This window comes from Anarrhichthys ocellatus, unplaced genomic scaffold (genome assembly GCF_004355925.1).
Source record: "Anarrhichthys ocellatus isolate YVR2014 unplaced genomic scaffold, GSC_Weel_1.0 scaffold217, whole genome shotgun sequence".
NCBI classification, from domain to species: Eukaryota; Metazoa; Chordata; class Actinopteri; order Perciformes; family Anarhichadidae; genus Anarrhichthys; species Anarrhichthys ocellatus.
Genome location: NW_022280247.1, coordinates 63758 through 74960, shown reverse-complemented (window position 1 = coordinate 74960; position 11203 = coordinate 63758). Strand labels below are relative to the sequence as shown.

The 11203-nt window shown below is 44.1% G+C and overlaps 2 protein-coding genes across 3 annotated transcripts in view; both read right to left on the bottom strand.

Annotated features, from left to right (window-relative positions):
* anp32e (acidic (leucine-rich) nuclear phosphoprotein 32 family, member E) overlaps positions 1–1792 on the bottom strand; it is a 3076-nt gene extending 1284 nt beyond the window's left edge. The window contains exons 1-2 of the mRNA XM_031879017.1: positions 1583–1792; positions 264–413 (exon numbers count right to left, since the gene is read on the bottom strand). Of these exons, the coding sequence (XP_031734877.1) occupies positions 264–413; positions 1583–1636 (204 nt within the window). The 5' untranslated portion in view covers positions 1637–1792. The remainder of the gene's footprint in view (positions 1–263; positions 414–1582) is intronic.
* Positions 1793–3930: 2138 nt separating this feature from the next.
* Positions 3931–11203, bottom strand: part of LOC116400910 (mothers against decapentaplegic homolog 4-like) — an 8653-nt gene continuing 1380 nt past the window's right edge. The window contains exons 2-10 of one of the 2 annotated variants that reach the window (XM_031879015.1): positions 7752–7926; positions 7556–7666; positions 6726–6935; positions 5848–5958; positions 5688–5741; positions 5358–5541; positions 5051–5219; positions 4421–4559; positions 3931–4310 (exon numbers count right to left, since the gene is read on the bottom strand). In XM_031879015.1, coding sequence (XP_031734875.1) covers positions 4108–4310; positions 4421–4559; positions 5051–5219; positions 5358–5541; positions 5688–5741; positions 5848–5958; positions 6726–6935; positions 7556–7666; positions 7752–7926 — 1356 coding nt within the window. In that variant the 3' untranslated portion in view covers positions 3931–4107. Of the gene's footprint in view, positions 4311–4420; positions 4560–4617; positions 4836–5050; positions 5220–5357; positions 5542–5687; positions 5742–5847; positions 5959–6725; positions 6936–7555; positions 7667–7751; positions 7927–11203 lie in introns of those variants that run through there. The other variant, XM_031879016.1, reaches the window with a different exon arrangement.

Here is an 11203-nt window from a genome sequence, read left to right as displayed (position 1 = left end):
AGAGAGACACACACACAGAGACACACACACACACACACACAGAGAGACACACACGGAGAGAGAGAGAGAGAGAGAGAGAGAGAGAGAGAGAGAGAGAGAGAGAGAGAGAGAGAGAGAGAGAGAGAGAGACACACATCAGTACTTCATTGAGTCAGCGTACAAGAGAAAGGAACCAAAGAAAAAGACAAACGTGAGGCAGAAAGCAGAGAGTAAAAATAGCGGCACAGTGATGCATTGTGGGAACAGGAAGTGTGGAGGCCGACCTTGCGTAGTTTGGGGAGTTTGGGCAGCTTGGAGAGCGACGAGAGGCCGACGTTCACCATGCTGAGGATCTCCAGCTCCGTGTACTCGTCCGTCAGACCTTCCACCTCTCCGTCACTGGAGCGACAGTTCTCCACCACCAGCTCCACCACCTGACCACAACAACAGGTCACGTGACCACGTCCTCACACACACACACACTCAGTCATGAGGAGCCAGAAGCTTTGTCTTGTAGTTCAGACAATGATCATCAGTTAGGCTGCTTCTTCTCCTTCCACAGTGTTTAAGCTACAGAAACCGTTGAGCTCTTTCAGGAGAGGGGAGCTATATTCATCTAGTTTACAACCGTTAAACCTTTTCAGTTATTAAGCTTTTTGCAGTTGTTGTTTTTAAATGGGATGTCTATGGAGAAAATCTTCAAATCCTCTTAAACTTCTTTAACTTTTAAATCCTTCTTCTTCATACTTTCAGCTACAGACACCATTTACACTTTAAGATGTTGAGAAAACCCTGAGCTATTACTTTTAGTGGTTTTAGACCTGGACCAGAACTACATGTAGACTCCAGAGTCTCTTTAAAAACCTGGACTACATTCATAAATATGTGGTATTACAAGAAATAAACATTTGTAAATTATGTATTTGTAAAAACGTGTTTTCTTTTCAGACCAAAACAGAGAAAAACGTTCATGTTTCAGATCACAACAGCAGGGAGTGACTCATCCTGTCTGACAAACACTCTTTGATGAACTCCCAGCGTGCACGTGAGTGACACACACACACCCACACACACACACACACACACACAGCTGCTGTCTGCGCGCGCATTCACCCACCGATGACCATCTGTCGGTCGGACACATCGACTCTTTATGGATACACCCGCGTGCCAGACTCCCTTCAGAAAAGAGCAGTTTTTAGAATGTTGTTTACATCACCAACACACAGCGGGCGGGCGGGAACCGCAGGACCAACTAGTTTAGACTATTAGTTTAGACGAATAATCTAAACTAGTATACTGTTGTTGGGTTTAGTGTGAGCCGAATGGACCAGCAGGGTGTGAAGAATAGTAGAAACGGTTAAACGTATAACCGAGTAACGGTAGAAGCTGCAGATTTAAGAATAGAGTTTGGTTCAACGCGCCATTTTTTATAGGGTTCAAAATGTTGCTAATAAAATCTTGACGTCCTCTCCGCGCGGAATGTTTTTTTTTATTTTTTAGCATCTATATTTTTCGGCTCCGGGTCTCGAGCCTCCATCCGGGTCCCTCTGTAAATAACGTGACCGGTTAAACGATGATGGTGTAGTTGAGGTTTACTCACCTCCGCTGGGTTTCTGTTGCTCAGCTCTGAGCTGATCCTCTTCTTCATCTCCATGTTGTGAGTCCGAGCAGATAATAATAAAATAAAAACCTCCGAAACAGAAGATAAACGGCTCTCTGCGCGTCTTCCTCCAGAAGATATCAGGCGAGAACTAAACCGCCATGTTCGCTCGCGCCCGACCTCCACGGCGAGACCACGCCCCCTTGTATTATGAATATTCATCTGTTTTCAGACGCTGCTCTCCCATTGGTTTGATGATGAGCCACTCGTTGAGCCCCTCCCACAACAGCTCATTATGCAAGACTCTTCTCAACGATTGGTTATAACCGCCGAGGCGTTACTTCGTTGTAACCAATGAGAAGGCGAACATGAAACATTTAAACTTTAGACACGCCCACTCTTTGTCCTCATTGGCGCCATATTTCACTGATGCCTTCAGTTCATAAATAACAACAAGTATAAATCTATGTTATCTTTACTCTGCAATGTCAACATTTAAGATGTTTTTATGATTATATTATATTGGTTTAACACCCTGGTACTGCAGGTAGTAGTTGTAGTATAATGAATATTTATAGCAGTACAAGTATCAGTATAGTGATAGTACTGCAGGTAATAAGCTAGTAGTTGTAGTATAATGAATAGTGATAGCAGTACAAGTATCAGTATAGTGGTAGTACTGCAGGTAGTAGTTGTAGTATATTGAAAATATAAATAATTCTGAGCTTCTGATTCTAAACAAGAAGGAAAATAAAGACGCAGATGATTTTTTTTATAAGAAAACTTTTATTTTGAATAAACAGCAGATTTTACAGTTAGACCCTTTCAGTATAAAAGCTTTTAGAATATAAAAATATAATAATAAAAATAAAAAAAAGATGAGAGAGAAAAAAAACTGAAGACAGAATAAATAATCTGACAGAGTAAACAGGATGTGATGTCATCAAGGGCAGGAAATTAATCTTTGGTAAAAAATTATTAAAAATAAATAACCACTAAAGAAACAATGACATCACTCTGTGGAAAATGGAACAGCTGATTCTGGCAGGTACTTTTTTTAAAAATATATATTTTTAATGTTTTCTAGTTTTTAAAAGGTCAGTTCACCCAAACTACTAAACACTAGTTTAGAAACCATGCAACAGGTGAGACCAGGACTTCACAAGGTCCAGATCTCAGGTTTCACAAACATAAAGACGTCCTGATGATGAGACGCACTGTGACGAATAACAGGAAGGAGCCCTGAGGGAAGATACTGGACCAGTGCAGATACTGGACCAGTGCAGATACTGGACCAATGCAGATACTGGACCAATGTAGATACTGGACCAATGCAGATATACTGGACCAATGCAGATACTGGACCAATGCAGATACTGGACCAATGCAGATATACTGGAACAGTGCAGATACTGGACCAGTGCAGATACTGGACCAATGCAGATACTGGACTAGGGCCCACAAAGCTTCACCAAAACCAGTTAAACATCTCTACATATTTACCAGTTGGGACACCGAGGGGGCCGGAAGTTAGGGGAAGAAACACATCACAGAGTGGTCTCTAGTTTCTTCTTCTCTTCTTTTTTTTAAAGTAATTTGGGTCATTTGTATACTTTTTATTACAGATAGAAGACAGGAAGTGAGGGAGGTGAAGTCGCCATCAAACCTAAAGTGAGTTTTAAAACTCGAAGCAGCTGTGCAGAGAAATACTGAGAAGGTTTACTGCTTTATAAAGTCTTCTTCAATACAGCATGATGTTCATTTAGTAACTTATGGTCCATTTAGAGTCACACAGACCATAAAGCAGGGGATGCTTTAGGGCGGGGCTACACAGTGATTGGCAGGTCTCTACCAGAGATGTATACGGCGTCTCTACGTCACTCCTCCTCAGTCCAGATATGGTCACTTCCTGTTCACTGGTTGATAAGAAACAAGATGGCGACAACCAAAATGACGAACTCGAGTCTTCAAACATTCACAAACCAACGAGAGACGTCATGACGACGACTGTAATTCACATATTGAAATTCACAATCTTTGGTTGAAGAAGCTGAACTTTAAACTGCAGATAGTGAGGGCGGGGGGGGGGGGCTACTAATGATCCATCTATTCATCACTTACCCTGCGGGTAGCTGCAGGTCTTTGGATCTGGACCTCGTCTAGTCCGGGGAACCTTTACCAACAGTCTCAGTCACCTCGAAAACAACTTTACAGAAATGTTGAAGAAAATAATGAATAATGAATAAACCGGTGAACTGACCCCTCAATGAGCTACACTGGATGCTGGTAACCATGGAAACTTATTTGACTGACAGGAGAGAAGTGATGCTGGCTGATTGTCTGAAGCCTTTCTGAACCGAACCAATGAGCTGCGGCGCGTGGGCGGAGTTTATGAACCCCCCGACAAGGAGGCGGTGACGGGGTTCAAGTGACGTCTCCCGAACGGCTTTGTCTCTCGGCCAATTGGCCGTCCGGTGAACTAAACCCCGCCCACCTTGCAGCCACACAGGTGAAGCCCACCTGTGTCAGAGGGCGTGGTCTCGTGGCGGCAGCGCGTGCAGCACCTGGTCGAGCAGCTGCAGCGCTCGGTGCAGGTGGACCTCCAGCCAGCAGGGCGTGTCCTTGATGCTCTGACGCGGGTAGTCGCACCCCCAACCTTTAACGAAGCTCAGCCGCACGATACACAACCGACGCAAGTCGTCCACACCGAGACCTGCTGAACACAAACCTGGAGGGAGAACAGGAAGTCACACCTGCACTCAGCACATCTGGGCTCAGAGCGACAGAAGGGAGAGAGAGAGAGAGAGAGAGAGAGAGAGATAGACAGGTGATACTCACTGACTGCAGGGGCGATCCCCCCCACGCTGTTCGGCCCGGGAATCGCACCGACAACCGCTGCTGCCTGAGTCACCACCTCTGCCTGAGCTGCCGCTGCCTGCTGCTGCATCTGTCTGTGACACTGCCTCAGGTCGAACACCTGGAGAGACAGACAGGTGAGAGACAGACAGGTGAGAGACGTTGCTAACATACTAAACCATCAGAGAGATGACTCTCTGTTGGGCTTCTATTCTTCTTCTTATTGTAGCATTAAAGCACGGTGGAATTAGCAAGCTAACTAGCTAGCCTGCTAATTCCACAGTGCTTTAATGCTTTAATGCTACACTGGTTACAGAAAATGATCTGAAAAAAGTTGTGACTTATCTGGCGACAGCAATGTTCATGTCTTTGTCCAGTGAGTGACTGAAGATTTCAGCTGTTATAAAAAACAAGGTAACAAAACTTGCTAGCCAGCGTTCACTAACGTGTTCATATAATTGTTCTGCCTCCAGCTAATAAGTCGTCATATGCTAAAAAGAAAAAGCGATTATAAGTTATAATATAATATAATTATATAATAATGTTGAAATATTCTTCTGTGAGGATCTGTTGCTGAACAGCAGAGAGCCATCTGCATAGCGACACACTCACCTTGATGTAAGCTCCGGGGTAGATCTTGTGGACTCCGTCTCCAGGTGCTCGGCCCGCCTCACGGTCCAGGTACAAGCTCTGGACAAACACCGGGTGGTCGCTAAGGCAACGCATCCAGATGTCCCCCTCCCCCCGACACTCCAGCTGAACTCCCCGACCGATGTGGAGCCTGCAGGGAAACAAGACGCAGAAGAAGAACGAGCCGTGTGAGTTTCAAACTGCTGACATTACACCTCCTTCTGATACCACTGGTACTGGTACTGGTGGGAGTGGTACTGGTGGGACTTGTACTGGTGGGACTGGTCACCTGGCTCGGTGGCTGGAGGCGGTGCGGTGGACGTTACTCAGCTGTCCCAAACAGAAACGGTCTCCTCCTGAAGGGTCGACGTAACCGTCCACCGTGACCAGAGGACAGCTGGACTGGACCTTAAACATCTCCCCGACCTGAACGTCCAACTCAAAGTAAGAGATGGAGCACCAGAACTCTGGACCTGAGGGACAAAATGAGACAGGGGGGACAAAGTGAGATAGTCAAACTGAGACAGAGACGGGGGGGGGGAGTGAAGACATTATTGGAAGGTTTTTAAAAGTGGAAACATTTTTTAAAAGTGAGAACATTCTGGGACAGAGTGGGTACCTGGGTGGTTGGACACAGGTTGTGGATACGGAGCCGTACTGTGGTGGTGTGACCCTGCAGGAACAAACATTTAGACTCAGTATAATTTACCACTGAACAGTACAACAGTAAGGTACTACTACTGCAGTACTTCAGTTTGATATTGTTCATGATGTCATACAGAAGTGAGTGTTGGGGGCGTGGTGGTGATGATGTAACGGAGGCTGCTGGTGGCTCCGCCCTCTCTGTCCTGCTGGGCTGTAGGGGGCGGGGCTATTACCTGGCCAGATGGCTGCAGAGAGAAACAGGACAAAGGTCAGTATCTGCCTCATAGTACTACTGTTACTGTGGTACTACTACTACTTCTGCTGCTACTGCTAGTAGTACTACGCCTAATACTACAGCTAATACAGCTATTACTACCACCACCACTGCTGCTACAACTACTGCTACTACTACTACTACGATCACTTCAGCTACTACTACTACTACTGTAACGGCTGCTACAACTACTACTTCTTCTACTACTACTACTACTACTACTGTTACAGCTACTACTTCTGCTGCTACTGGTAGTATTACTGGTATTATTACTGATAATTCTACTATAATGACGGCTACTACCTCTGCTGCTAATGCGAATAGTACTACTGCTACTTCTACTAGATATGTTGCTACTACTTCTACTCTACTACTACTGGCAACTAGTACAACAGATTATACTGCTTGTATTAACTGTTACTACTAAATATAATAGAAATGCCGCTGGAACTGTCATGACAACTACTGCTAATACTGCTACTGTTTCTGATATTTCTACTAATACTACTGCTACTACTTATGCAGCCAATGCTACTCGTGCTACTGCTACTTGTACTCAAATTGTTGCTACTACTGCTACTACAACTAGTACAGCTGTTACTACTACTACTTGTACTGGGACTGCTTCAGGAACTATATGCCTACTATGATTACTACTAATATTTCTACTAATGGAACTACTCCCATAACTATTAGTACTACTGGTACTCTTAATACTGATATGTGTAAGTACAGTACCAGTTTTGGGGGGGCTGCTGTAGTCGGGCTGGTGTGGGGAGGTGTTGGTGTGAGGGTGAGGAGGCAAAGGGGGGTGAGGCGGGGAGGCGTGGTCCCTGTGGTTCTGAGGCGGGGCGATCTGAAGGAGTCCGGGGCCCTTGCTGCAGACCCCCCCACCGCTCCTCCCACAGCCAACAGCTGACAGAGGTGTAGCCGTCATAGAGGTGCTGCCTGCAAAACAGAGCGCAGGACGTCAACAACACCAACATTCATCTGAATGTTTAGTACATTAGTCAGTACGGTAGTCAATGGCGGAGTTTAGCTTGTTAGCTTGGCTAGTTAGCTGTCAATGACCGTGTAGCCCCGCCCTAAAGCATCCCCTGCTTTATGGTCTGTGTGACTCTAAATGGACCATAATGTACTAAATGAACATCATGCTGTATTGAAGAAGACTTGAAACTAGAGATTGAGACCATAAACTCATGTTTACAATGTTTACTGAGGTAATAAATCAAGAGAGAAGTAGAGTCATTTTCTCATAGACTTCTATACAACCAGAGGAGTCGCCCCCTGGTGGACACTAGAGAGAATGCAGCTTTAACACATGAAGCTTTGACTTCACTTTAAAGGTTGTCTCCTGTGTCGTCTTTCTAATTATGTATTTTCAGTCTTACACTTCAACAGTTTTACGTCAAAATTAGACTTTTATTTTTTTAATTTAACAAACATAATATATTTAAATTTAAACATTATTTGTCTCTCTCGTGTTTTTTTGCCATGGTGGTCCACATGAAGGGGCGGGGACTTATCCTCTCTACGTGAAATAAAACAGATGTGATGGACAGTCCGACCTGGAGGAGAGTGGGGCATGCTGGGATACATGCTGTAGGGGTCAGAGTGGGGGGGCAGGTCCACCTGCAGACAGTCCTGCATGAACTCCTCCTTTATCAGAGACGGAGGACCTGAAGGAAGACAGAGACAGAGACCACAATGGTGACCAATGAGCTGAGGAGGCGTCCTGTACTCATGAATATTAATGAGGTCTACCTGTGGCGGGTGACGCCACCCTCTCGTAGTGGTAGGGGTTCACACACACGCTGTCGTACTTCAGGTCGAACGCAAACTGACAGAACTTCATGTGTTTCAGCTCATTCTTATGGAGGTCGGGCCAACGCCACAGACGGGCATAGATCACGTGAGGGAAGCCTTTCCTACCCGCCACCTGCAGACAGACAGGTGAGGGACAGAGAGACAGGTCAGAGACAGACAGGTGAGAGACAGACAGACGAGAGACAGACAGACAGGTCAGAGACAGGAAACAATTTAAATAAACTCTGAGAACTGAGTCATGGTGAACAGAGGTTACCATGGAAACACTGTGTGTGTGTGTGTGTGTGTGCGTGTACTTGCATATCTGTCTTTGTGAGAACCAATGTGAGTTTTACATCTTTAGAGGGACGACATTTGGTCTGTTCTCACTTCTCCAAAGGTTTGAGGGTCAGACTTGGTTTTAAGGTTCAGGTCAGAACCAGGTAAAAGGTTAAAGGTCAGAATCATGTTTAACCTACAAACAGCTTGTAATTAAAAGACAGACGACCTATTTAACATTTTACATGATGACATCATGAATGTTTATAAATAGAATCAAAGTTTCTTTCTGTTTCAGCTGTTTATGTGTGATGTTCACACACACATACACACACTCACACACGTGAGGTCAGACATGATGTCATGGTCGTGGTTTGGCGTGACATACACACACACACACACAAACCTGTACTTCTATCGTTGTGTGGACACTGTGACATAATGCGGTCCCTAAACCCAATCTTCCCATTGGATAATAATTCTACAGCCAATCAGAGCAGAGTGTGTTTTGTGTGCACAGGTGAAGGGCAGGGATAAGGGTCTACAGACAAAACACACACACACACACTGTAAAAAATGTCCGTTGTAACGAGTCAGTCAGCTTCATTTTGTTCCTTTATTTTTAAAACCAGAAACAAAACAAATCATTCAGGAGACAAAACATTTTAGTTCTTTGATAAAAACTTCAGGACAGAAGACAACTACGACTCCCAGGGTGCATTTCACGAACAATCATCCAATCACAGAATTTGACAGGAACATAAAATTCATCATAAATCTGATTCTGGATCAGTTTGGGATACAATGGGTTTTGTACGTTATGATGGCGACAGCAGCTGAGGATCATGGGTATTGTAGTATTTAGCGACGTTAGACGTGCTAATATCTGTAACAGACATAGCTAATGTTAGCATGCTAATATCTATAACAGACAAAGCTAACGTTAGCGAAGCTCGTCTGACTCATTTACTGTTGAGCTAATTTTGAACTATTAACTAATGATTATTGTAATGGTTTAATCAATTGATTTTGCAAAAATATTGAGAAATGTTATCACAATTACGCAAAGCGACACCTTAACAATTAACATTATTAATAAAACATTAACATTATTACTAGTTTTAATAAATCACTAGCTTGACTCTTGTTAGTACTGACTTACTAGTAACTTTTTACAGTGTAGAAAATCTGTGGTGAGATTCAAGAAATAAACTCTAGAAGTGTACACATTCCCTTCTGTCTGTCTGCACACACACACACACCCACACACATCCATACACACAGACATACACAGAGTCAGGCTTAAGTTAACCCGGCCCCTTTCCTGTGTTTCAGACAAAACAAGCCAGCCTACCCTTCCTCCTCCTCCTCCTCCTCTTCACACACACATGCAGGCACACACACACACACACACACACACACACAGTCTTCAGTCTGCTCTCATATCAGTTTTCTGTTTGGATGTTTTGAAGGATCCTTTGATCCATAAAGGACTTCCCTCAAAGTTCTGCATGACTTATGCAGAGTCACAGGGTTCTTTAAGACAGGGGTCTTCAACGTTTTTCAGGCCAAGGACCCCCAAACTGATAGAGACATGGAGCAGGGACCCCCGACTATATACTGTATATTGTATAAAATCGTGTTTTATATTAAACTGGGCCTAGTGCCATTCATAAACATACCTTGTCAACTGATACCAATGCCAATATCAACATTGTCTGTCAATTGCATGACAATCATGCATACAAGCTATTCTCATTGATGTTTTCATTTTAAACATAAAAGTGGAAATGAAAAATGAGTGATGGCCTATTAGTGCCACTGCCATGCATAAACATACCTGTTATCTTTCATACAATACTGAACTATTAAAATAATGGACACATTCATGTTTGGGAAAAAAAAAAAAAAAATTTTAAAAAATGTAAAATATGAAAAATTGTCTAATTAACCAAAAGTGTCACGACCCCCCTGCAGTACCTCCGCGGACCCCTGTTGAAGACCTCTGCTTTAAGAGAACATCAGGGTTCTTTAAGAGAACATGAGGGTTCTGAAAAGCCGTTAAAAGGTGCTTGAGAACGGTCCAGGTGTCGGGGGGAAGCCTCGAATGCTTCTTATGGAACTTCCAGGTGACCTTAATAAAGTATTTCACTAGTAGACCTGCAGTTCAGAAACGATGTCCAAGAAGCAAACTTTGGTGCTGAGAAATAAAGCCAACGCTGAACTGCAGTTCCTCAAACGGCCACTTGAGGCTCCTAAAGAGAGAGAGTCCCCATAGACGTCTAAGTGAAACTCTACAGCAAAAATAAACATGTTTACAGTCTGGTACTATAAACAGTTCTGGTATCTATAGATAACATTCCTGTTCATCTGTCAATTATATTAAGGCTTAAAGTTAGGTATAATTTAGGGCGTGGCCTCTTTGAGTGACAGGTGGGTGTGGTCTCAGGTCACTAGCTGCTAGCTGTCTGCTAGCTATCTGCTAGCTACTAGCTGTCTGCTCCGCTTCTTCACCCGGCCACCGTCACCAGGTGGTCTTCAAAGCACTCGCGGTTCTTTGGGGAAGGGTCTTTGGACCGGTTCAAAGGGTTCTAAATGTTTGGGGTACTTACGGAGGTTCCTGGGGTTCTTCAGAAGGTTTGTAGATTATGAGGAGGTTTCAAAGGATGATGGATAATCTAACGTATTAAGGGTTCTTAAAAATACCCGAAAGCTTGAAGGGGTTCTTGGGGTTCTACGGTTACTGCCGGAGTTGTCAGAGGTACTTTGGGGGGTTAGAGGGTTATTGAGTGGGCTGAAGATTTCTTCATCGGGTCTTGAAGTTCTTTGAGAAAGGTTTTTTTGGGGGCATGTTGAAGGGTTCTAAAGGAGCATCCTTTGGTTCTTCAAGTAACCCTTAAAAAGAGTTCTGGGGCTTGTTGAGGTGGTTCTTCTGATTCCTGGTTTGTTCATCGACAGGATGATGTGGAGAGCGGTCTGAAGTGTGATCCATGTTTACGTCCTCCAGTCTGATAATTACTGTCTGACGGTGACACACCCAGTCTGCTGCTCAGACTCTCTGTTCTACGAGAACACAGGAGAACAACTAAAGAACCGCTGAATGTGGAGCATCTGGGATGCTGAGGGTTTTT